Source organism: Neofelis nebulosa, chromosome 2 (genome assembly GCF_028018385.1).
Source record: "Neofelis nebulosa isolate mNeoNeb1 chromosome 2, mNeoNeb1.pri, whole genome shotgun sequence".
NCBI lineage: Eukaryota > Metazoa > Chordata > Mammalia > Carnivora > Felidae > Neofelis > Neofelis nebulosa.
Window position 1 is genome coordinate 126,044,379 of NC_080783.1, and position 27,549 is coordinate 126,071,927.

General features: G+C 43.7%; 1 protein-coding gene across 2 annotated transcripts in view; it reads right to left on the bottom strand.

Moving 5' to 3' along the window:
- Positions 1-11,446: 11,446 nt before the first annotated feature.
- The window catches only part of CTTNBP2NL (CTTNBP2 N-terminal like), a 52,984-nt gene continuing 36,881 nt past the window's right edge, over positions 11,447-27,549 (bottom strand). For both annotated transcript variants that reach the window (XM_058716203.1, XM_058716202.1), the window contains exons 4-6: positions 21,893-22,123; positions 16,848-16,955; positions 11,447-15,665 (exon numbers count right to left, since the gene is read on the bottom strand). In XM_058716203.1, the coding sequence (XP_058572186.1) occupies positions 14,184-15,665; positions 16,848-16,955; positions 21,893-22,123 (1,821 nt within the window). In that variant the 3' untranslated portion in view covers positions 11,447-14,183. The remainder of the gene's footprint in view (positions 15,666-16,847; positions 16,956-21,892; positions 22,124-27,549) is intronic.

Consider the following 27,549-nt stretch of genomic DNA (forward strand, 5'->3'; position numbering starts at 1 on the left):
AACAGGGGAGGGGCAGAGAGAGAGGGAGACACAGAACCGGAAGCAGGCTCCAGGCTCTGAGCCATCAGCCTAGAGCCCGACGCGGAGCTTGAACTCACGGACCGTGAGATCGTGACCTGAGCTGAAGTTGGACGCTTAACCGACTGAGCCACCCAGGCGCCCCTTTTTAAAGTTTATTTTGAGAGAGAGTATACATGCATGCACATGAGCAGGGGAGGGGCAGAGAAACAGGGAGAGGGAAGCAGCATGGGAGCAGGCTCCATGCTGTCAGCAGGGAGCCTGACGTGGGGCTCAATCCCACAAACCTGTGAGATCATGACCTGAGCCAAAATCAAGAGTCGGATGCTTAATTGACTGAGCCACCCAAGTGCCCCTCTCTTGTGTTTTCTTCTAGACAATTTATAGTTTTAGGCTTTACATTTAGGTATTCAGTATATCGAGCTAATTTTTGTATATGGTGTGAAGTATGGATCAAAGTTTGGTTTTTGCATACAGATATCCAATTTTCCAGCACCATTTGTTGAAAAGACTGTCCTTACTTCACTGAATTGCTTTTACATCTTTGTAAAAAAAAATCACCTGATTACATATTTGAGGGTCTATTTCTAGACTTTATTTTCTGCTCCATTGATTTGTTTATTTCATTCCAGTACCAAACTATCTGAATTACTGCAGCTTTATAAGAAGTCTCAAAATCAAGTAGTGACATTCTCCAATTTTGCTCTTATTGTTCAAAGTTATTTTGACTATAAAGCTCTTCACATTTAAAAAAAGTTAGAATTATCTATTTCTACAAAAGAAGGCTGTTGAGATTTTGATTGGGATTGCATTATGAATCGACTGAGCAATTTGGGGAGAATTAACATCTTAGCAATATCGTCTTCTGATCCATGAATATACTATATCTCTCCATTTATTTAAGTCTTCTTCAGATTCAGCAATGTTTTGTAGTTCTCAGAATACAAGTCTTGCACATATTTTGTTGAATTTATCTTTAAGTATTTTAAAATTTTGATGCTATTATAAGTGGTATTGATTATTAACTTCTATTCCCATTACTAGTATAAAGAATATCTTCTGTTCTGCAACCTTGCTAAACTCACTTATTAGTTCTAGTATTTTTTTTTTCTAGAAAGAGAGACAATGTGAGCAGGCAAGAGGGGGAGAGAGAGAGAGAGAGAGAGAGAGAGAGAGAGAGAGAGAAAGAGAATCCTAAGCAGGCTCAATGCTCAGGACAGAGCCCCATGTGGGGCTTGATCCCATGACTCTGGGATCATGACCTGAGCCCAAATCAAGACTTGGATGCCCAACCAATTGAGCCCCCAAGGTGCCCCTCTTTTTCTTTTTTTAAAAAATAGAATCCATTAGGAGTGCCTAGCTGCCTCAGTTGGTAGAGCATGTGATTCTTGGTCTTGGGGTTGTGAGTTCGAGCCCCATGTTACGCATAGAGATTACTTAAAATAAAAAAAAAGTGAATAAAAAAATAGAATCCATTAGATTTTATACTTAGAAAATTATGTCTGCAAATAAAGCCAATTTTACATCTCCCTTTCCAATCTGGATAGCTTTTGTTTCTTTTTCTTGTTTTACTGCACTGGCTAGTACCTCCAATGTAATGTTTGAATAGAACATTATAGAACATGAGTATTATTGCCTTATTCCTAATCTTAGGGGAAAGCATTAATCTTTCATAATTAAATTTGATGTAAGGTGTAGGTTTCTTCTTGATGTCCATTATCAGGTTTAGGAAATTCCTTTCTATTCCTGGTTTATTGAGTTTTTACCTGAAATGGATGTTGAATTTTGTCAGATGTTTTTTCTGAATCTTTTTGTTTCCACTCAAAAATTCTGAATTTATTTTTTTCAAAACCAAATGCTGGGACATGATTATACACAACCAGTGGCATCAGACATTGAATCTGATGGATAATTACAATAGCCACATTCCAAAAAAAATTATTTTCACTAAGAGTAAACTTTATGCTCTTTTTCCTTCAGGAACTCTAATTAAACTTATATTAGGTACTTGAATTTGTCTTAAATGGTATTCTGTTAATTGTTAAAAAACTTGTTTTTATGTTTCACTATGGATGATTTTTATTGCTAATTTTTTCAAGTTTACCAATTGCTTCTGCTATAATGTATAATCTGCTATTAATACCATCCAACTTTTTTTTCCATCTCAGATAGTGTGGCTTTAATTTCTAGAAGCTTGATTTGGATCTTTTCTATATCTTTAATATCTTTAACAAACTTAATGCAGCTAACATAGTTGTTTTAATATAATTGTCTAATAATTCTAGTATTGTGTCATTTTTGGCTAATTTTCAGTTGATTGATTTTTCTACTAATTATGGGCCATATTTTTCTGCTGCTTTGCATGCCTCTCAATTTTTTACTGGATGCTACACATTGCAAATTTTAACTTTTGGGTATGCAAATTTTTATTTTTCTATACAAATTCTTTTTTTTTTTTTTGAAATGTATTTATTTATTTTGGGGGGGGAGGGGAAGAGAGAGAGGGAGAAAATGAGAATACGAAGCAGGCTCTGCACTATCAGTGTAGAGCACTGATGTGGGGCTCAAACTCACAAACTGTGAGATCATGACATGAGCCAAAGTCAAGAGTTGGCTGCTTAACTGAGCCACTTAGGCACTCCTGATTTTCTATACAAATTCTTAAGCTTTGTTCTGGGATGCAATTTTTTTTTAAGTTTATTTATTTATTTTGAGAGAGAGAGAGTGTTAGAGTGCACGTGCACAAGTGCACCAGGAGGGGGAGGGGCAGAGAGAGGGAGGGAGAGAGAATCTAAAGCGGGCTGTGCACTGCCAGCACAGAGCCCGATGTAGGGTTCCAACTCATGAACCCCGAGATCATGATCTGAGCCAAAATCGAGAGTCGGACACCAACTGAGCGACCCAGGCCCCAGGGAAATAGTCTGATTCTTTTGAGTCTTGCTTTTAGTATATGTGCTGCACTGGAGTCCTGGCTATTAAAGTTTTTTTTTTTTTAGATGGGAGCAGAGCAGCACTTAAGTCTAGGGTTAATTATGGCCCACATAGAGACAAAAACCTTCTGGGCACTCTATTCAATGTTCTGTGAATTATGAGCTTTGTCAGTCTGGCTGCGGAGGACAGAAACTACTAGTGTCATGTGAGCTCTGAGTACTGTTCTATCTTCTCCTTTGGGGTGGTTTCCTCACATGCATGTGCTGATTAGTATTCAGCTGAAGATTCTGGGTGGGGGCCAGCTCTGAAGATCTCTGGAGATGTCTGTCATTATAGCTTTCTTATCTCCAATACTCTTCCCTCCCAACTCCCAGCTTTACCTCAACTGAGGGAGATTGCCCGGCCATGCCTTGATTACCCCTCACTGCTGGGACAATCATAGGATTCACTTTGTTTCCTGTTTCAGTCCTTTTTTGCCTAAAGTCCAGTGTCTTGAAAATTGTTGTTCAATATGTTTTGCTCAGTGTTTAGTTGGTTTAGGTTAGAGACTAAATCCACTCCCCATTTTTCCATCTTGGTCAGAAGCAGAACTTTTAGAGCACCCACCTGGCTGGCTCAGTCAGAATATCATGTGACTCTTGATCTTGGGGTCATGAGTTTGAGCCCCACATTGGGTACAGAGATTACTAAATAAATAAATAAATAAATAAACTTAAAACAAAAAGAAGCAGGACTCTTTAACATTTAAAAACACCCAAACATATCTTTTGACTCCATACTCTTTGATTACATCTTCATATTTATGGTGCATTTATAATTGTGTGCATTGCATTATTAAATATTTCCCTGGCAAGAGAAAACTTTTCTTTTGACTAGAGATTGATGAGAAATTAATTACCCATTATGATTTTACACACAGAATAACTGGATGAATTTCTAGAGACCAGCTTCTAGCTCCATTCATTTAAAACCTTGTTTCCACCCCACTTCTCACTTTACTTTTAGTGCCAGGTGCTATAGAATATGTCAATAGCAATACAACCTTTGGTGCTACTTCTTCATGTCGTTATGCAAAGCAAGGCAGCATGGTGACTAACGGGAGCATTTCTGGAAGTCGTTCCGACACTGGGATGGCAAAAACTCAACCATACATGCAAGCGATTGCAAACCACATAAATGTATTTCACTCAAAAATAGTCCCCTTTAGCTGAATTCCAAAAATGCTTGTGGCCACCATTCCAAGGTTACCCAGTATAGGGGAAAGTATGATATAGGAGAAGTCAGAATGAAGAGAGACAGCAGTCTTAACCGATTGCAGTGAAGATATCTTACTTTTGCAAATTTTATAAAAACGTATGACCATACGAACACATTCCTTGTGCCCTTCAGGGTTGGACAGGTGCCATGCCAGCGATGGTCCTTGAAGCTTAAACCATTAGCTCCATGGTCAATCTACTTCTGCTCATGATGCCTCAATTCAGGCTCCCAGTAGCTCACCAACAGAGTCTAAATTCTTCCTGTTTTTATCATAGTCCACATAACACGTTACTTTACGTTTGTGTCTCTCGCCAGCATTCGACCCCCCCTAAAGTCCTGTATGTAACTCACTGGTTTCTTCATCCCAGTGCCTATCCGAGTGTGGTACCTAGCAGGATGTCTGAATGAATGAAACGTCTTTGTTTTCCTTCCATCGATCGCTGGCTCTTGCTTACTTACTGGGCTCCTTATTAAGGACTTGTTTTTTATAGCATCGACCGTATAGGAGGAGTAAACATTTTGGAAGCATAATTAAATGGATGAATGGATGAATAAGTAAATGTTGATAGAGTCATCCTGACCCCTTTTTAACAAATAGTTATGCAGCACCTATTATGTGCCAGTCACTGTTCTAGGATTTACATAATCCTAACAGCTATCTCTTGCTGAGGGTTTGCTTCTGCTCCGACTAGTGTGTGAAGTCTTGGATTTGCTCATTTAAGGCTCACAACCGTCGTGCAGGGTGGCTTCCATTATTCTCTCCCATTTTACTACTTCGGGCTTCCACGCGTGCCCCGCGAGGGGGACTGCCGCTGTGTGCCGCGCACGTCCCCCCAGAGAGGCGGCTGAGCGCCAGCACCGGGAGGGGACGTATCCCTGTTCCCGCAGCGTCTCCCAGGCGGGTCCCTTTCTGACCGTAGACCCTGCCTTTGCCCCGAGAATCACAGCGACTGAAACGCCAGGGGGCGCCAGCGATTCAGCTTTCGGACCGAGGGCGGGGCTGCCCGTCGCCCGGAGCCGCCTTGCGTGGGAGCCACCCAGCTTCCCTTCCAGACACGCAGTCCGCGGGCCGCCCTTCCACCCGCTGCCTCTCGCCATAAAGGCAGCGAGTCTTCCGCCGGGCACTCACTGTGTGCCGGGCACTTGCCTGCTTCATCGCACCGAATTCTCACAAAACTCTAAGAGGGAGGTGCTCAGATCTTCATTGTATTGATGCTGACCCGGAGGCTAGCAGAGGTTGATCGACTTGCCCAAGGCTACCCCAGAATGGCAAAGCTCTCGTTCTAAGCTGCTTTCTTGCTCCGTCAAGCCTTTGCCTCCCTTTATCTTAGGCACACAATGTACGCACACCCCTGTCGTTACAAACCGGGATCCTTCTCCCTTCTGTGTGCCTCTGGACCCACAAATTTCCCTGCTGTGCTGAACTTCTCTGGCGGGTTGGGCCCCATCTCCCGCTCTCTCGGGGACACCTGCTGCATGCTTCCGAGCCCTGCCCTGAGATGTCCCATCTGCTAGATTCGTTCCCCCATCGGAGTGTAAATTCCAGCCCTTAGCATGAGGCTTGACACGGAGTTGGTTCTTAATAAACATACGGTGAATAAATGGCTGACACACACAGCAAGTGTGTGTGTGTGTGTGTGTGTGTGTGTGTGTGATCAGCATAGCTCAGAGCCTGCACAGAGCCAGCAGCAACAAACACCGGTTGAAAATATGTGATTGAGGACTTAACAGTTTGACATTTACATTTTGTTCTCCCTTCTTTATGTTTGTATCCAGCAGGGACTGCAAACTCCCAGAAGGTGGGGATAAGGAATGCGGGCGTGTGTGTTGGGGGGGTGGGCAGTGCACCCGGTGTTGGGGTGGAGAGGAGAAGGCACAGGGCAGGGAGCAGAGCTTTCCCATGGTGAGAATAAGGCCCACATAGAGAAAGAGAGAGAGAGGAAGGGAGTGAGAGCAGAAGGAACATGAGGCCTGAATGGGAGCCTTGTGTGTGGCCCGGTGCTGCTGACTCACCAAGACTCAGGAGAGGGAAAACACGCTAGGGATGAAGAAGGGGCCTGTATGCTGTGGTCGCCACTCTAAACCACCCTGCCACCCTGAGGACACCCTGTCTGCTCTGAGGCCCCAACGGTCCTGGAAGGCTCTGCTCTGGGCTGGCTGCACTGGGGGAGCGGGAGAGTGGGCCTGGCTGAGAAGGGAGATGGGCAAGTCTTCTGAGCCCGCAAAAGGCCCTTCCCAGGAGAGCCAGCCGTGGGTTTTGAGTTCAGGTGGGGAAGGAGGCCTAGAGGAAGAGGCGTCTCTCTCCCTTAGCAGTCGGCTGCCCTCCTCTGCCAGCGGGCGTGGCAGGAGGTACAAGGAGATGGATGCTTGTGGCTTCAGTGGCTTCTTGTCCATACCTGAGAGCACATGCCTTGTGAGCAAGTGCTTCTCAGAACTGATGCTGGACAGATGGAAGCACAGCCTGGGAACAGAAGCTCTACCATCCTCCCCACTCCCGGCCTCACCTCAGCTGTCAAACCGGTTCAGGGGCAGGGGGACGGGATTTCTGTGGCAACAGGTATGGCAGGCAGCCCTAGGCCAGTGGGCAGAGGATGAAGCTTGGAATATGGGGCAGCCCAGGTGAACAAGATCAAAGCCCAGACACTGTGGAGAAGCAGGTGAGAGGAAGGAGGGAGTGCCGGAGGGAGCAGCCAGGGCTGGGCCAGGGATTCCTGCTTCCAGGTCAGCTCAGGGAGGAGCAGTCAGTGCAGGCTCAGAGTGGGGGGGCTGACTACAGACAGTCTGGGCTCTGCCATCAACTAGACCTGGAAACCTGAGCAACTCACCTGACCTTTCTGGGCCTCGTTCTCCTCTGTAATATGACAGAGCTAGCTAGCATCAAGGGTCTCTAAGCTTCCTGCCAGCTCTAACATTTGAGGACTTCATGTGTGTAGGCAAATCATCCCTCTGCTTTCTCTTCACCAAAACGCTCATTCCTTCAGGATCTCGTTCCTACTGAAAGTCTCAAAAGCTGGCTAAGCAGTGGATTCATACTTAGGTGGGTGACTGACAATAGGCTAGTATTCTTAACTCCCCAAATGTATTATTGTTTTGTTTTGTTTTTTTAAGTTTACTTATTTATTTTGAGTGAGACAGAGACAGTGCAAGAGGGGGAAGAGCAGAGACAGAGGGAGACAGAAAATACCAAGCAGGCTCCACGCCATCAGCGCGGAGCCTGGTTCTGGGCTGGAACTCATGAATCTTGTGAGATCGTGACTTGAGCAGAAACCAAGAGTCAGATGCTTAACTGACTAAAGCACCCAGGAGCCCCTATTATTACTGTTTTGACTGTTGTGTGGCCAGTGGAAGGAGAGTGGACTCAAAGGCCAAACAGGCGAAGGTTTGAATCCCACTTGTGTCGTTGAATCTCAGCCCTGCTCTGCTGCAGGTCCGGAGGCAATTTACTGGGCCTCAGTCGGCCTTAATTACCTTGTGGGTCAAGAAGGAATCCCTGCTTCGATTAAATCAGGTAACATAGGAGATGCCCTGGCACCAAATAAAATACTCAGAAAATGTGCCTGCCCTCCTTTGGAGGAATTGATCGTGACCTAAAGGGACAGAGGAGAGTCTGAGATGGAGGCTGGGTGGGGGGTGGTTACACACCTTTGGGATGCACAGGAAGGGAAGAGAGGGAGAGGGGGGAGGAAGAAGGGAGGAAAGGCTGAGCTGCGTTAGTCTCAATAAAGGGCTCAGCCAACCCTACAGGGGTTTTGAACTAGGGAACGACCCGGCAGAGTGGTCTAGATTTGGGATGGGGGGGCCAGGTCTTTATACTCCATGCCAATCAGTCTTTGGACAGCAGCTGCCCCTTACAGGAGAGGTGACCCTGGTCAAGCCGATTCCTTTCAGTTCAGGCAATTCCTGAGGGGCTTATACCCGAGGGCTCTTTTCTGACATTTCCTGCAGCTCAGGCAATAAATCCTTCATTTCTGAAGGGGACCTGAGTGGCTACCATGTTGAGTTAGTCAGTTGGACTCTTGGCAAATCAAGTAGGGGACTGATACCCCGGGGAGAAGGCCAACCTTCTCAGTAATTTCTCAGAGGCAACCATTTCACAGCGGCGCGGAGAGAGCCACATGATACTCCACATGCTCTCTGGTGTGATGGCAGCATGAACATTCACGCTATGGGGAGAAGAGGAGAAGTTGCTTTTATATCCCTCCAAGGCAAGAAGTCACTTGCAAGGTGTCCCAGAAGGATTCATTTGACTTAAAAAAATTTTTTTTTTCAAATGTTTATTTAAAAAAAAAATTTTTTTTTTAACGTTTATTTATTTTTGAGATAGAGACAGAGCATGAACGGGGGAGGGGCAGAGAGAGAGGGAGACACAGAATCGGAAGCAGGCTCCAGGCCATCAGCCCAGAGCCCGACGCGGGGCATGAACTCACGGACTGCGAGATCGTGACCTGAGCTGAAGTCGGACGCCCAACCGAATGAGCCACCCAGGCGCCCCTATTTATTTTTGAGAGAGAGAGAGAGCATGAGCTGCGGAGGGGGCAGAGACACAGAGGGAGAGATACAGAATAAGAAGCAGGCTCCAGGCTCTGAGCTCTCAGCACAGAGCCAGACGCAGGGCTTGAACCCTCGAACCGTGAGATCATGACCTGAGCCGAAGTCGGGACGTTTAACCGACTGAGCCACCCAGGCACAGGTCATTTGGCTCTTTTCAAAGTTTGGTTTTCATTTCTCTCTTTTGCTTATGGAGATTTTGAGGGTAAGAGGGAACACTTGTGGGTAATGCAGGATTTTTGCAAGGAGGTCCTTTCTCTATTTGCCTTTTCCTAGGTTTTCCCTACAAGTTACTTGGGAATGTTTTGCAGATGCTGTGCCCTGGGGGCTCCTTCTTACACCAGCCCCAAGTCCTTGCAGAAAGCACACCACACTGGTGTCTGTCAGTCTCCCTGAAACAGGACTCAGTTCTTGGGGACTTCCAGTGCCTCTGTCTGTGACCACGTCCTAAGACTAAGACAAGCCAACTGAAGCATCATGCAAACACAGGGAGATACTGCAGTACCCTAGGTAAACCAGGGCTTTGGAGAGAGGAGAAAAGACATTTGCTCCTTTTCTAGTTAACTTTTTATCTGCCCACAAAGAGCTCTGTGTGCTACCATAACGCTTTTGCCAGAATTACCTTCAATAACCCTGTGTGGCATTTAAACCCCACTTACACAATTCAGTTGTCTCTGTTAACATTTCATGTGTTAATGTTTTGCTTTGCCCAACTAGAAGATGAGTACCCTGAGGGCAGGAAACACAGTTCAATGTGTGTTTTCCATAATAGCTACCTTTCTGGCTCATCTTAAATATTTAAGAAACATTGGTTGCTTGAGGGGAATTAACAAGAAAGATGCTTTTTGTTCAGCATATCTGACCTGAGAAAGGTCTCCTGGCGTTGGTTAGGTCTGAGAATCCACTCCTGGGGGTGGGGGTTGTTAGGGCCAGTGGGAAGAGCTGTGTGGTGTCTTGCAGGGTTCCACCTGGTCCAGCCTTAGAATCAGCCCAGGCACTCATCTTAGAGCCCCACCTTGGATTACTGAATCAGAATTCCCAGGGCAGGCCCTGGGCCTGGCCAACAAGCACCTCAGGAGATACTCATTTGGGAAACACAAGTAGTGGAAAGTGGGAAGCACCAGAGGCTTAATCCATGCTGTCACTCACCAAGGGCCCTTATACCAATTTCTGGTACTCAACGACCTCATCTGCACATGGGCGGTAACACAGTGCTGGGACCCAAGTAAGTACTCTTGGCTCTGAATATCACTGACATTCTGGCAAACCAGATTCAGGAGTTTAAGACATCACCTCAGGTCAGAGGCAAAGTTCTTGTGAAAGAACAGGTAAGGGCAATGAGGCACTGTTTCTCAAGATCGAGCCTCAGACCACCTGCATTAGCAGGCCCCTAGGCCGAATCCTCAGGAGTCCTTATCTTAGAAGGTTTCACAGGTTACAGTAAGGTTTGGGAACCGCTAGCCCAGTCTTCTTTCTCCTTTGCTTTTACCAATGAATTGGCCATTGATGTGCAAGCGGCAGATGGGTGCTCTTAAGTTTTGTCAACTGGCTTTACAGCAATTACATGAAAATTACTCCCGTGAAACAATGCTCATTGCTTACATCAGACTCAGAATCATGAGAACAGATCCTATTTTGAAGCCAGCATTTCAAGACATTTAAAGTTCTGTTTCAAAGACCAAGCATCAGAAGAGCTGCTTATAAATTAATTGACAAGGCAGCATTGCTACTTCTGGGGAACATGGCGGAGCAAGACGGTCCTAAGGCTCACTTCGTCCCACAGATACACCTAGATAACACCCATAGCAGTATAAATAACCCAGAAAATGACCCAAAGACTGGCAGAATACTCTCCACTGCTAAATGCAGAGAAGAGGCCACCTCCAAGAGGGTAGGAAAGGTAGAGACACGGTCTAGAGCCAAACAGACCTGCAGGATCTGCAGGACTGTCCGTGGGAGGGAGGGATGCTCTAGGTGTAGAAGGGGAGAGGAGCAAACCCCACCCAAGGCATGACGGACCACCTGGGGAAGACAAGGCAGCATTACTGACAGTGAGGCTGTTCCGGGAAGACATACCCAGTGTTTGTTGAAATGATCATTAATTGGCTTAAATGCTAGAAACTTAACATATGTAAACATCCATATTGTTTGAACGTCACAAGATTTTCAAGTGCTTTTGTCTGCCTACAGCTCTCACTTGCTAACGATGTAGCACAACAGCACTGGACTAAGAGGAACGATGAGGGATTTGATAGTCACCTGTAAAATGAGAGGGCACGACAAGATCAGGCGTTCTTAAGCTAGAGTACGTGAATCATGGATGGCTCCAGGGTCTTTGGATTCTGTGAAGCCATCAACCAAACTCTACATACTAGTATATCCATTTGTCTGGGGATGGTGCCTAGCTTTTTTCAGATTCTCAGGTCCAGACCCCCCCCCCCCCGCCACGGGTTTGAAAAGTACAGACTGGATTATTGCCAAGGCTTCTTCCAGCTCTAAGGTTCTAAAGAAAACCAATATGCCAGCTCCTTTTGGAGTCTAACCTGGATGGGTCACTGACTTCACTTGGGTTTTTGAAAGCCACAGATGAGTGCTTCCTCTACACCACCTGCTCCTTCCCCAACAAAACAGGCCCTGTTGTGCAACATCCTTCACTTTGTACAAACAAGACTAGATTTTCCCCCAGACAGAATGATTTAACTTGTTTTAATGTAGTCTGCTATAAAAGTGGATGAAGACTTCTGCATGGTACATTTGGCTTTACAAACGATTTAGTTAATGCTTGTGTTATGTGTCGCACATCCATTATAATCTGTTGAGTAGTAACACAGCTTTCACAACATGGGTTAATACCGAAATTGTGAATCATGGAACTTTTACTTAGCACACACACAATCTACAGCAAATTTAAATACTAATCTAGAATACCTAACTGGAGTATTGGATCCATTGCAATATTGTGCTTATTTATCTTAGAAGATAGGCAACTAGCAAAAATACACGTTTCTTTTGCATTTCCCCCACCCCCATATTACACTGTAAAAGAAATACATTATTCAGTGCATTTCCTAAGAAATAAACCTCCTTATAGTATTTCTCTCTCTCTATATATATATCTATGCCAAAACAAAGGAAGAGCACAATGCAACTTTTAAGATTACCATTTAGAGCAAGAGAGGTAATAAAACTCTGGGGCTATAGCCCCCTCTCCTGTTTAAAAAGTTCAGCTATTTTATCATCAACACTTCATTTGGCTATGCGTGGGAATAAAATTTCATGCATGATCGCTTTGGGCGATTTCTAAGATACCACCTTCATCATTTGGTAGATGCCCTGGGCCATTAGTAGTATTTTAATTTTTTCTGTATTGGCCTTAATCAAACCGTAAGCCCTGGAGACACCAATTGTGATTTATACATTGATTTCCATCACCTGCCTGTCCCCCCATCAATTCATATTGGATTGGGAAGAAGTAGATTTAAATTATAGCAGGGCAGGGCTTCTGGGTAGACACTGGCTAGGGAGAATGTAGGTGAGGACACCAAGGCCTCTCCATCCATGGACAAATCATATAACCACCTTGTTTGAGCTGGGTTGCAAAGTCTTGTTTGGAAGACGAGGATCCTCATTATATTCTATAGCCTCTGTCAGCTGTACTAGCCTACAAGTTGGAGAGTGGAGGTGTCTGTCCTCACAAACTAACAACGATGCAAATGATGGAAGTTTCTAGAATGAATGAGGTTGCAACTTGTCAGCTTCTGAGCTAAACCCAGCTGCACAAGTGTTTAACCAGAAGTTTAAAATTGTTTTTGAATCTGTTTTGATATTTAAAAATGAGAATGTTTCTGTGAAAATCTGGCTTTCCCCCAAATTTGAGGAGCTGGTAACCCTGGGCTAACACTATCGCACGGCAGCAAGCAGCTGGAGCTCAACAGGGGTGGCCCTTTCCTTTCACAGGGGGCCTGGGCACTTCCGTTTGCTACAGCTCCCCCTCTCCTGGCTGTCTTACAGCGCTTGATTGAGTGACCTGTTTCACTCATTCATTTGGCCAGTGGAGTTTTGTGATGCTGGGGTGAGTTTGGCTCTGGTTTTTCGTGATGCTGAAGACCTGACTTCATTTGGAATTTCCCCATGTCCCTGTGGACAAGATTCCTCCTTTGACTGATTGGGTCCCAGCTGCATCTAGTTGCTGTGACAGGTAATCTTAATGTGCATGTCTACTCGTCCTTTATGCTATATTGCAAACTCCAAAGATATAATCACGCTAATATTTATGTGTTTAAGTGTGTGTATGTTAAACACGTAAAGGGGTGTGTATCTATACATATATGTATATATGTATGTGTGTGTGTGTGTGTGTGTGTGTATATACACACACACACACACACACACACACACACACACACATTCTTCCATTTAGGGAAAAGTTAATTTGGTTCCACAGATATAGACACCAAGTGTTGGCAGCTCGGAGAAGAAGTGTAATATTGGTAAAACCTGTATAATTCTGACTTATAATATTACAAAGAGAGTGACTTTTCAGTTATTGCTTTTTGATTACAGAATAAAGATCTCATTCTGTTGAAAAACTTTTATACAGAACGAGTAGCCATTTTCTATTCAAGTAATAGCGATTGGAATCAGAAGTTCCTTACACAACAGTAGATGCCCGAAGACATTTTTTGAAAGGAGATGTGATTTCATTCCATTCAAGAATTTATGCAGGAAACTGGGAGTGACTTAATTTTTCAGAAGTACAAGAAAATCGGCACCCCAGCTGCTTACTGCTCAGGAGGGTTTCTCAAGGGCTCTATAAAGCTCAGCTTTGTGGGGAGTCCACAACCACCTTTAGGATTCCCATCCTACTGTTGCAGCCTTGTTTCTGGACACAGAACTTATATTAAAAACAGCAAAAGAGGGTTAAAAGCAGTGTTGGTTTTTAACATTCAGGATTCACGGAGGATCTCATTTTCTGCAATTAGATGATCCATTTTGTGTTTTCGCTGCAGAATCACATTCATATGGCAGTCTTATTTCAGGCACTTTTTAAACACGTTCATCTGGAATAAAAATTTACACGAACCACTTTCTGCATAATTCAAAATGAGTGTTGAGTGATTCTAGTCCCAAAATAGCAAATCACCACCTGGTACTCAATTAGCTTTCTCCATCACAACAGGTTGGTGACTGCCGAGCTGGAGATGTCTTTGAGGTGCCCTTCCCGCGTTAGTACAAAGGTGTGAGTCATACAAATCCAAACTACTCGGTTTCTACTTAAAAAAATACAAAAAGGTGAAACACACTAAATGTATTATACAAATGGTTTCAGCTACTATCAAAATAAATAACATGATCTGACTCAACGGTTTGACTCTGAGCTCTTGGACAAAATCTGGTGGAATGTCAGACGTGGAGCCTCCCGCTAGGGACTAGCTGCTGGTAGGCAGAAGGATCTCGACGTCCTTGCCGTTAGCCACAACGGCATTTGAACAGCAGCTGCCGGCTAGGTCTTCTGCGGCGGCCAAGGAGGAGGCCTGGGAAGGGGTTTTGGTCAATGGAGTGGTAGTGGATGGAGAGGGAGTGAGGCCCGGTTTTTTGGGTGGGATGGGAGGCGGGTGTCCCCTCTCAGCTCTGGGGATGGTGGGGGACTTGATCCCTGGAGACAGAGGGCTCAGTGGACTGGACACTTTCCCTGGAGTAGGGGAATGGCTGGTGTCCCCTCTCGAGGTGGCAGTGCTGGCCAGATTCCGATAGTCTGTGCCAAAGGGAGAGCTGTTGGGGGAGACAGGCTTGATCGGCCCTTGCTGGCTAGTGAACCTGGAGAGCACCTGAGTGACTGTGTTGCGGGCCTGCTGCTTGGCGGCAGAGTTGTCTAGGAGTGTGGGAGACAGGTCCCTGGATGGAGGGCTCTGCAGACCACTGGCCTGTTGGTCCTGATCTGCTTGGGACTGAAATTTGTGCCGCGCTGCATGGAACCGCTGGTTGATCCCTACTTGGTAGGATGACTGGTAGCCGGGGCTGCTGGCTGAGGACCCCAACAAGCGCTTAGTTAGCACTGGGGAAGAACAAGGAGAGGATGTGAGAGAGGAGGAGGCGGTGCTGCTGGGAGACAGCGAGCCCCCGCTGGACGGGAGGTGACCAGGTGCTGGGACAGGAGTCTCAATTCCCACAGGACACCCGCCATTCTCCACTGCTTTCTCTTGGGCCAACCCCACAGACCTCTCTCGTGGAGGCACTTGGTTTTCCACACTGCTGCCTGTAACCGACTCCTTGGCAGTTTGTATCTCGGGCTCCAAATGGCCATTGGTTTTTGCATAAGAGTAAGTAGGAGTGGTGGGGCCAGGCAGCCCAGTGGTCAGCACCTTGGCTACGTTGCTCCCGTGGGTTCTTTCTGCCTGGAAACCTTCCGTTTGGCAAAATACAGACACCAGCACAGGAGACTCAGTCGCTGTGCCCTTAGGTACGGTTACCGGTTTCTTGGATTGCTCAGTAGGGCTACTATGCTGGTGAGAAGCCTCCAGATCCTTCACGATCTTCTTCAAACTTTCCATCTCTTCTTTTAGAGTTCTGGTCCGGTTCTCTTCTCGGTTCAGTTTTGCCCTCAGCTGCTCTCTTTCAATGTCGAACTCAGACAGCTGCTTCTCCACCTGGGCTTCTGTCTGCAAGCCTCGCTTCCGCTCCGCGGCCAGCTCTTCCTCCAGCTGGCTCACCCGGCTCTTCTCCTTCTCCAGTTTCCGGCTCAGCTCTCCCGCCCTCTGCCCCTCCTCGGCTGCCTTGCTGGTGGCTTTCTTGCATTCGAGCACCAGCACGGACGAGAGCTGCTTGTGGCGGGAGCGCTCCTCCTCCAGCTGACTGGACAGCTTCTTCTGCTCCTTCTCAAACTTTTTCACTTGGGACTTCTCAAATTCCAGCTGGAAAAGAAGGCCGCCATACATGGTGATTAGAGTAAGAAAATGAAGAGGTACGCTGCAAAACTACTCTCCAGGCGAGTGTCCTGGCTAGCTCTTCTCTGGCACGTGGTCTGCCACGGATGCCATGTGCTTAGCTCCAGTATTTCTGAAGTCTTACAGTCCCTCCCACGGAAATGGACACGCTACGGCTTAATCTTTCCCTGATGGTCGAGGAGGCACCTCTGCTTCCTGTACTGTTATCGGCAGGAATATGAGCCATCATCTGTGTTTTAGGTCTATGGAGCGCTCAGAAGATTGGAACCCACCGATACAGAAAACAGGAAGCCATATACACCAGGTTTCGTGCTGAATGCTGATGAAAACAACGATTTATTGATTTTAACTCTGATAGAGTGAACACACGGTATTCTGTGTGTCTCAGGTGTACAACATAGCGATTCAACACTTCTACATGTTACTCGGGGCTCATCACTTTGAAAGCTTTGGTAATCATTCTTTCTGGTCTTAAAAACGAATAGTTGCATTTAAACGCTACTTGTTATGCAAATGCAGTCTATTTTAATTATCATCCCAACCCTATTTAAGGCAGAGAAACTCTGACCTAGAGGGAAAGTGTTGATGGAACACTATTAGTGTTTTTCAAACTCTGAGACCCAGTGGATGAGGGAACTAATCTCATGAGCCACGATCAAAATTAAAAAAAAAAAAAAAAAAAAAAGTGGTTATTGTAACCAGTAAGGGTTATATGGGATTTCATCAGATTTTTGTTTTAGGCATGTGTTTATGTATGTATATATATTGGGCTGTGATATAAAATGTATTTCTTACTAGGATTCCTAGGTCAAAATACTTGAGAGTTTGAAGCTAGTGTTCCCAGAGTACATTTTATAGAATGACAGTCCCACAGTGAGTGATCTATGTCAAAACAAGATTCTATGAAAACATAGATTTGCTAAACTCAGAATACCCTATCTTGTTCTTAAGACTCACAATGTGCTTTTCTGTACTACAGGGTCCAACAAATTGAATTAGAAATCTATTTAACTTTGTTTAATCCAGTAATTCCCAGATTTGACCACAAAGCCCTTTCTTTTTGAGCAACACTAATTTCCACCCTGCAGAACGATCTTTGAGAAATGCTATTCCAGGCAAATGGTGTTGTGAGCCCCTCCACCTAACTACCTGCTGGGTCAGCCGCTCTCTCTCCTTCTCCAGCATGTAGGTGACATCATCTCCTTCAGCTGTGTCCTGTGCGTGCCTCTGCCTTTCTTCCTCAAGGTCTAGGATCACCTTTAAAGAATTAAAAAATAATAATATCCAAATAGCAGGGAAATACACTTGTAATACAATTAAATACTAAGTGCCTATCTAAGCACTTAAGATACTTCTAGAGATCAATCAGTCCATCCCAGTCAGGGCCATCAAGGATCACATTATCTAGCAGGGTAAAAGAGATGTAAGCTATGTGCTAGAAAACAGTAAGATCTATGCTTTACTTCAACATGCACAAAATGGCATGTAAATAGAAGAGAGCACCTAATTAGCTATAGGGATTGAGAAGGTTTCCAAGGATGCAGTTTGCTCTGATTAGGGGATGGGTGTGGGTGACAAAGCAAGGCAGGACCATGGAAAGCTGCAAGCTGAAAGCTGAGATCTTTCCCTCAAGCTCAAATCACTGTGCCTTGCTTAGTCAGTAATACACATTTTGTATGCAGTTAGCTAAGAGGTGGAAAGACTCTCCGAGTTCTTCCTGCATGTAAAAAGGCTCAACACTTGGGATCTTATGTGTAGATTTTTCACAAGGCCTCTGATTAACCTGCCTACCCCATTCCACTTATGCTGGCACCAAAGGATTAAGCCCAATTTGGAGGCAAATACTGCACAAATTTAAAGGGACATTTCCCTACAAATCAAAACCACATTGAGATACCACCTCACACTGGTCAGAGTGGCTAAAATTAACGACTCAGGAAACAACAGATGTTGGCAAGGATGTGGAGAAACGGGAATCCTCTTGCACTGTTGGTGGGAATGCAAACTGGTACAGCCGCTCTGGAAAAGTATGGAGGTTCTTCAAAAAATTAAAAATAGAACTATGCTACAATCCAGTAATAGCACTACTAGGAATTTATCCAAAGGATACAGGAGTGTTGTTTCGTAGGGGCACATGTACCCCAATGTTTATAGCAGCACTTTCAACAATAGCCAAATTCTGGAAAGAGCCCAAGTGTCCATCAACTGATGAATGGATAAAGAAGATGTGGGTGGTTTATATATACAATGGAATACTACTCAGCAATGAGAAGGAATGAAATCTTGCCATTTGCAAAAACATGGATGGAATGGAGGGTATTATGCTCAGTGAAGTAAGTCAGTCAGAGAAGGACAGATACCATATGTTTTCATTCATATGTGGACTCTGAGAAACTTAACAGAAGACCATGGGGGAGGGGAAGGAGAAAAATAGTTTCGAACAGAGAGGGAGGGAGGTGAACCATAAGAGACTCTTAAATACAGAGAACAAACTGAGGGTTGATAGGGGGTTGGGGGAGAGGGGAAAATGGGTGATGGGCATTGAGGAGGCACTTGTTGGGATGAGCACTGGGTGTTGTATGTAAGCGATGAATCATGGGAATCTACTCCCAAAGCCAAGAGCACACTGTATACACTGTATGTTAGCTAACTTGACAATAAACTATATTAACAAAAAAAAAAATAAAGTACAGAGGAAAAAAAAAATAAAGGGACATTTCCCACATAATCCTACCTATAACTGCAATATTCTGAAAGGCAAGCGATTTCCTAGCAGCTTCTGCTCCTCCTTCAGAGGTGCCTTGGCCCATTCCTCTAAGACAGAGCACTGTCCTCCCCATGACCATTTCTCATCCTATCTCTTCACTAACGGAGGGAGAAAAGTTTCTGGCACATGAAACTCCTCTTTAAACACAAAATGTTTTCGTTTACCAAAATGAAAACATCTTGGTATACTTCCTTCCAATTTAAAAAAAACCCTAACTTGGGCAACTGGCTGGCTCAGTCAGTAGAGCATTGGATTCTTGACCTCGGGGTTTTAAGTTCGAACCCCATGTTGGGTGTGGGTGTGGAGATTACCTAAAAATAAAACAAAACAAAACAGGGGCGCCTGGGTGGCTCAGTCAGTTAAGCGTCCGACTTTGGCTCAGGTCATGATCTCACAGTTCGTGAGTTCAAGCCCTGCATCAGGTTCTGTGCTGACAGCTCAGAGCCTGGAGCCTGCTTCAGATTTGATGTCTCTCTCTCTCAAAAATAAATATACATTAATAAAAAAAATTAAAAAACAACTTCTAACTTTTCAATTTAGTAAAAAGATAAGCTTTTGGCTACGGGTGGTAGATCATCTCCTTTCCCTTTGGAGAGCCCTCTAAAATTATAGAAATGGAATGCAAAGATAAACACCCACAAAGACAGACTGGAGCAGACAAGAAATGTTAAAGGAGGGAAGGAGGCAAGAGGTGGTGGCTCCTTTGGTGTGGGGGAGGAAGCTGATTCGCCCTGCAGGGCCCCAAAGAGGTGTGGAACCTGGAGGCGGCAGGTGCTGCTGAGGAGAGGTCAGATGAAGGATAGGAAACAAGAAGATTGGCTCAAAATCTGTATTTTCCAGGAGTTATTTGTCCCTTCCACCTGATTCCTGTACAAAGAGTATTAGGTGTCTATTGACCAGGCATTAGGCAGACGTTTATCCTCAGAGGAAACTGAATGTCACAGTCTCAGGATTTGGGAATAGCAGATACGACCGAGAGTGAGTAAGGAAAGGGGATTGTTTGTTTTGGGAAGGTGGTAGGGTGGAAAGGGAGGCAAGATGCAAGATAAATCTGCACCTATAATGAGAGGAAGCAATTTAAGTGTCAAGAATTGATAAGGGGGTGGGGGTGCCTGGGTGGCTCAGTGATTGAGCATCCAACTCTTGATTTAGGCTCAGGTCATGATCTTGCAGTTCGTGAGTTCAAGTCCAGCATTGGGCTCTGTGCTGATAGCATGGAGCCTGCTTGGGATTCCCCCTCTCCCTCTCTCTCTGCCCTGCTCCCACTCTCTCTCTCTCTCTCTCTCTCTCACTCTCTCAAAAATAAATAAACATTAAAAAAAAGAATTGATAAGGGGGGAATGGTATACCATTTAGAAATATGGAATTTACCAACCAAAATAAATGGTCAAAAGGAAAAAAGTGGTTGTCTCTGAATATTGAGGAGAAGAAGGAATGGGGAGAGGTGGATCAGGGAACTCTGTGTTTCATAATAAGCAGAGTAACCATATAATTTACTGTTCAAACCACAACACTTCTGAGAGTCAAAGGGGGTATTCTTAATGACTATCCCAAGGCGATAGACAACAACTGGGACTCTCTCAGGCAAACAGGGCCAATAAACACTCTAATTATAAGCCCCTAGGTACTACTGAATTTGTAACAAAGTCAGTGTTTCACTTTGATAAAACACTTAAAAAAGACAGGTGGTTGATTTAAAATATTTGACACTCACTTAAAGGAACTTACGTTGAAATATAGTATTAAACAATTTTGAATTATTTTTAACTTCTTTCTCTCCCTAATCACCTAGAGCCACAAATCATCTCAACACTACACCTTTCATGGGCATCATGGCCAGCCAGCCATTCAGCACCGTTCAACTGCTTCATGGAGGAAAGGGGAAAAAGGCCTGCTTATCACACAAGGATGCTGTGAAGCCTTTCGTAGAGGATTATGTAAAAGCCCCCCAAATTTAGGCAACTAACCCAAACGTACTGATACATTTAAAAAATTTTTTTACTGTTTATTTATTTTTGACAGAGAGAGAGAGAGAGAGAGAGAGAGAGCGCATGAGCGGGGAAGGCGCAGAGAGAGAGAGGGAGACAGAATCCGAAGCAGGCTCCAGGCTCCCAGCTGTCAGCACAGAGCCCAACCGGGGCTCAAACTCACAGACCATGACCTGAGCCGAAGTCGGACACTCAACCGACTGAGCCACCCAGGCGCCCCCCCCACCCCCCGCCACTGATACATTTTAAATTGGGCATAAGTGTCTTTAGTTCACTTCATTCTAGACCAGAGGTTAAACCCTTCTGTGTCCCGGACAATTCTGAGAATTCAATTAAAGATATGGGAAAAAATTCACATTCTACAAAAATGCATAAACTTTTGGCATTCTGTATATTTTCTGGAGGATCATGGAACATCTGAGGCCCATCCATGGTTAAGAATCTCTACTCTGGCCTTTCATTTGGACACTGTGAAGAGTTAAGAAAAATCATGGGCAAGACCTATGCTGAAGCAATCTGTCAGGTGCGTTTTAAGCAGATGGCTCTCTAATGCAGGCAATCATAAAAGTAAACTAAAGTTCATCAATTTGCAGCCACTGACCCCATTTTTCAGAATAAAATGTTTCCTGCTAGATGTGTTGATGTCTCCCTTGCTGGTATAAATCTAAACCAATACTTTTAGAAAATGTAGATTTTAGCCAAGCACCTTTTATAGGCCAGATTTCAGCGGTAAATGACAGGTCGGGGAATAAAATCATAAGCATTAGAATTCCAATGAGATGAGGTAGAGGAAAGCACAGGTCTGCCTTCCTAGCTCGGGGCTGTAAGACCGGGAGCCAAACACACACACACACACACACACACACACACACACACACACACACACTTTCCTAATAGGTTCGAACAGCTTTAAAGTAAACAATCCTAGGGACTGTTTATCATTTTACGAAAAGTAAAATGCAATGAAACTCAAAAGTAGGAACACGTGAAAATAATCTATTGGCTTCCATGTTTATAGTCAGGTAAATTCTCTCCCTCATCCAGCATTCCCCAAATACCTGCTCATCTTGTTATTTATCACTTAAGTAAGCAAATAGGGAACACTCTGTTCACCTACAAGCTTGGTCAGACCCCAGTTTGTTGCCAAAGTCTGGACGATCAAGAGCTGAAAAAACATAGCCAGTGTTTTGGAGTGTCATATCGAGAAGGAATGCCGTCTTTAGTAATGTGTCTGGCATCTTCCCTAAATTTAACATTTTGAATAACTTGTGTTTTCTTTCTGATCTCTTGGCTCCGGGGTAAGCTGCGGGGCTTTTGACACCGGGGAGACCTCCCAGCTGACTTACTGTGGAAACTGGCAGCTGACAAGAAAGTATCTGGTATTATTTATCAAGTCTTCCTAAGAGTTTATGTGGCACAGGTCAGCTGGGTGAACCCACCTTCCGGTGCCTGCTCTCGGCCGCGGCCAGCTGGGACAGCATGCGTTCCTGCATGTTCTTGCATTGCTTCATCACCACCTTAAGAACAGAGAGTGGGTTTGTGCAGACCGGCTGCTTCTCGCCATCATTTTTCTCCTTCAGTGTTTCAAAGTCTCTCTGCAGGGCCATTAAAGGATCACTGATGTTGTATTTTCCATAGCGTTCTTCAATGAAAGTATCTCTGTGTTGGGCCTGGGAAAGAGAAAAACATCAGCATTTTGCTTTTTAAAACTATTGCGGAGGGAGAATTGCTAGTTGTTACACATTAAAGGTGGTGGTGGTAGTATGAATGGAACCTGCTGACTACAGATCTCATTGGTGCTTGAGCCATCTGAACGTAGAAACAACAGTGGAGAGGGGGCATGGTATAACATTAACGAGGACAATTACTTATGTAGAGCTAACTATGTATTAGACATTGTTGTAAGCATTTATATTCACATTAGATTATTTAAATTTTATAAGCCTATAAGGTAGGGCTATCATTTTCAATTTGCAGGTGAGAAAATTATTAAACAGTGGCCAAGTAACCTGTTCCAGGTTACTCATTTAGCAAGTGGTCAGAAGTAGGTTTTAGGGGCGCCTGCGTGGCTCAGTTGGTTAAGCATCCGATTTCAGCTTGGGTCATGGTCTCACGGTCTGTGAGTTTGAGCCCCGTGTCGGGCTCTGTGCTGACAGCTTGGAGCCTGGAGCCTGTTTTGAGTTCTGTGTCTCCCTCTCTCTCTGCCCTCCCCCATTCACACTCTGTCTTTCAAAAATGAGTAAATGTTAAAAAAAAATTTTTTTTTTTTAAATGCAGTAGGATTTAAACCCAGGCAGCCTGGCTCTAACGTCTATGTCCTTAACCACCACGCTACTGCCTCTGCTTATGAATGCTTGTACTACCAGCAGGTAGTTTATGAGTTTACATATTTAGGGATGTAACAAGGCAGTTGTAGATAAGTAAAGGACACTAAAAGTGTTTTCGCATTATGACTATTTGTGATTTGTATATGTGCTGCCGAAGCGAGCACATGACTATTTGTGATTTGAACACTCAGTTATTGGTGGGTCAGGAGGGTGGAGGCACTCACAACCAGGTGCAGACAAAATCCCTTCTACCTGCTGCCAAATTCTACCCTTTCCTCTAGTCTCTGTTCAGCTGCTATCTGCCACCTTCCTTTTTGTGCCCCTCAGGCTTGGTGGGCTTCAGGCTTGAGAGAGAAGGTGCTTAGGGAATGGGGGCTGAAATCCGCTTTAGGGCCTGGGTTGTCAAGTTGGGTCCAAGGATCAGGAAGGGAGTAGAAAGAGAAGTCTTTGGCTTCCCTATTCTCTCAGCTTTACTAGGAGGGACCTGAAGTAATTACTTCATAAGAGCATCATAGATTACATGCAGGTAACAGAGTGACATTAACAATTCCTTTACTACACAGACTTGGAAACGTTTCCTGGGACATTTTACAACCAAAAGCAAAAATGAGGTGTTAATACAGCATTGAGGAAACTTTCTCAAAAACCACAGCAAAGTACTATATAATTTAAGCTTTCAAATGAAGTCTAGTCATAAAAACGACTGACATTTATCAATGTTTAGAAATTATTTCATCAGAAGCAGGTTTTCTTTCTCTTTTCTTCTTTACTTTTAGGAGCTAGGTTTTCTTACCACCATCATCCACAAAGAGGAAATCATTTGAAAAAAAAAAGGGAAATTCACAATTCAATGGCTATGCTTAAAAAACAAAACAAAACAAAACAGAGAACAACCCCCTCCCCCCCACCCCCGACAATAAAGCAAAACGGGGTTTAATACAGAAGAATGTTTCAGTGCTGAAAAGGTGATGCTTCCTTCGTTAGACTATCCAAGATCAAGATCCAGGAATCACTTAGCCTTATGCTCTAAATTGTGTTGGTGTCACGTGGCAACTGTTCAAAGCAGCGTTAGAAGCCCTGTATTTTACTTCTAGCTTGACTACAACCATTTTAAATGATGACATTATTGGGGTATTTGGATAATACTGGTATACTGAAAATATGAAGAGCCAAATAAATCCTGTTCCTTTAAGGTACCATCTCAAGATAACCATAACCACCTTCCTGACCATACTACAGGTTTGTGTGCATGCACGAGTGTGCGCGTGTAAGCATGTGAATTAAAGGGGTAAAGATTTGAAAGATTGAGTCCAAGACAGAATCCTAGTTTTTCAGCTCCCAATTAAAAAGCAAATCCTCAGTAAAATTTTGAAATAGTCTCTCTACCATTTTAGGATGGAGAAAGACAAGACCAATTCCTGAACTGGCTATTTTTATTTTTTAAGTCATGGTGAGAACAAAACAGAAAAGGCTAGTTTTTAGTTACACTTTTAAAAGAAATAGTGTCAAACAGCAGGGATTCATCAATGTTTTCCTTTCACCAAGAACATCTGTTTAAGTTGAGCGGTGCTTGGGTGGCTCGGTTGGTTAAGTGTCCGACTTTGGCTCTGGTCATGATCTTGTAGTTCGTGAGTTTAAGCCTTGCATCAGGCTCCGTGCTGTCTGCACGGAGCCCACTTTGGATTCTCTGTCTCCGTCTCTCTCTGCCCCTCCCCTGCTCGCACTCTCTCTCTCTAAAAAAAACAAATAAACATTGGGTGCCTGGGTGGCTCAGTCGGTTGAGCGTCCAACTTCGGCTCAGGTCATGATCTCAAGGTTCGTGAGTTCAAGCCCCGTATCAGGCTCTGTGCTGACAGCTCAGAGCCTGGAGCCTGCTTCAGATTCTGTGTCTCCCTCTCGCTCCCTGCCCCTCCCCCACTCATGCTCTGTCTCTTTCTCTCAAAAATAAACATTAAAAATAAATAAATAAACATTAAAAAAATGAAAAAGAAGAACATCTGTGTTGAGTTTTATACCTCAAACTTGAGATTGACAACCTAGCTATTAATGTCCTAAGGCAAATCCAGGTTCAGAAAAATATTTAGACAAAAGAAGAGGAAAAAACCTTTAAAAAGTTGAAATTCCACTGTTCTTATTGCACATTGTTTTATTCATGATTTCCATTTCTGTCTGATTAGTGATGGTAAAGAAATGATTATTAGTACTGAAATTGGTTTAGCAGGGCAGAAAGGCAAACGTAAACCTGAATATTTCTATGGCTTTCTCCTTTTCAGAATAGCACAGAGAAGAAAAAGTGGGATGGGAGAGCAGAGCTGGGAGTACGATTCGTGACCTTGACAGATTTGCTGAGAAGCTGTCTCTCAGGTTTGAGTATATAGTTAACTAATCCCTGAAAACATGACTTTAAAAAACCCACACTGTTATTATCCAGTATAATTAATAAGCATCACTGAGTTACAAGTCCTAGACGAGGAGCTTCTTTGGTAAGGTCTCAGACTTCTCTGAGAACAGCTGTTACCCTGTCTGTTTTCTCTTGAAGTACTTCCCAGTAATTCCATAATCGCTTGCATGGTAATTACAAGTTATACAAAATTGGTGGCTTTGCACATAAATGAAAAGAATCTGTGGAATAATCTAAAAAAGCCTCCTTGTCACAAAACAATTCTTGTAGGCAAGTTCTACTATGGGGCCCAGATATGGGAAAAGTGAATTCGAAGTCTGTATTTATTATACCAAACACTGGAGTAGAAAATGGGGGAATACGGTCTTTTTCAGCCAACTCAATGCCTCAGTCAGGTAAGTGGTATGGATGACAGGTTTAATAGAACAATTAACCAAAAATAGATGTTAAGAATTGAAGAATGAAACAGCTTTACTGGAGGTGTGTACTAGGTATCTATTCCTGCTTAACAAACCACTCCCAAATGTAGCAACTCAAATAGTAAATGTTGTTGTTGTTGTTGTTGTTTTTAAATCTCACACAGTTTCTGAGGGTCAGGAATCTGGAAGGGGTTAAGCTGGGTGGTTCTGGCTCTGTGTCTCATGAGGTTGTAGTCAAGCTGTTGGCATAGGCTTTGGTTCCTTGCAGTGTGCTGGCTTCCCACAGAGCAAGTGACATGACAGAGAGAGAGGGAGAGAGGGAGAGAGGGAGAGACGGAGAGACAGAGATGGACATGCGAGTATCTTTTAGAACTTAACCTCAGAAGTGACATACCATCACTTCTGATGTATTCCATTGGTCACACAGACCCACCTGGTACACGTGGGAGGAGACTGCACAAAGGGTATGAATATCAGGAGGTGGGGTCATTGGGGGCCCTCTTGGAGGCTGGCTACCACAAGGGGAATGACTAGATATGCTACCTCTATTGTTTACATCTCAAGTCAAAATTTAGAGACCAAGTATCTACTAAGTACTAAAAACTGTCAAGGCTGAGTTTTAATACTCTAATGATATGTCAGCTATTTTATAAGAAATTTTAAATGATCTGGATTGGAGTTTTTGGAGGAGGAATTCAGTAATATAGCTAAAATCAATCAATTTCTGCAATTTCATTATTTTCACTTCACTGACAACATGTATTTTAACTGAAGAGAAATTTCTACATTTTCAGAAAACATAATGGTCTTTAATTTCAGACAACAGGAAGATAATTGGCTGGTTAGACAGATTCACTGATAAAAGGTATTACTACAGCAGACAAAACATACAGTCATCTGTTACTCATTTTTCCTGTCATAGGCGGAATGAAACATACCAATACTGAAAGCTTAAAGTAAAATCATATAATGTCCTTGGAGCTTGCCATGTTCGTTCTCTAAAATTATCAGCTTTGCTATGATAAACTTCAAAAAGAAATATGAAGCAGTCACCTCCTCTCCCCTCCCCAAGATTATTTATACTATTTTAAATATATATATTATACATTTTATCATATATAATAATGTACATAAATAGTATAATATAACACATGAAAATAATACTATATATATAGCATAATAGCATACTATTATAGTAATATATAAGTGTGTATGTGGATATCTATCTATCTATACATTTTTTTCCAACGTTAAAATAGGAAATCATCATTCTTTGGATGATAATCACCAACATAAAGGATGGTTCCATATCGAAAAGTGAAGACAAGGCCTACTTAACTGGGGGTTTACATTCAAGTATGAGTTTTATTTAAGACTCAGGCTGGAACCCTAAATGGATTAGGATACATCCTTGCAATTTATTGCCAATTCTGAAGTGATCAGCAATATAAACTTTGTGCCTTTAAAAATATCTGAATACCTCCATTGCCAGAGACCAGAAAGACCAAAGAACATGATTCCAGGATGGTTTTAATTAATGCTACAACAAAAGCATGTTAAAACTATCCTTTTCAGGGGTGCCTGGGTGACTTCAGTCAGTTAAGCCGGCTCTTAATTTAGCTCAGGTCATGGTCTCATGGGTCATGGGATTGAGACCCATGTCAGACTCTGCACTCACAATGTGGAGCCTGCTTGAGATTCTTTCCCCTGCCCTCTCCTTCTGCCCCTCTCTGCTTGTTTGCTCTCTCAAAAAAAAAAAAAAAAAAAAAGAGATAAATAAATAAACATTAAAAATATATTTTAAAAAGCTATCCTTTTCACATTTAAGTTGAATCTACTAATTTTCAAATAATTTATACTCTGGAGTCCCTGATAAATTATAAGTAGCTGCACGAATAACTGGAAATAAAGAAACCATTCTGGGGGCGCCTGGGTGGCGCAGTCGGTTA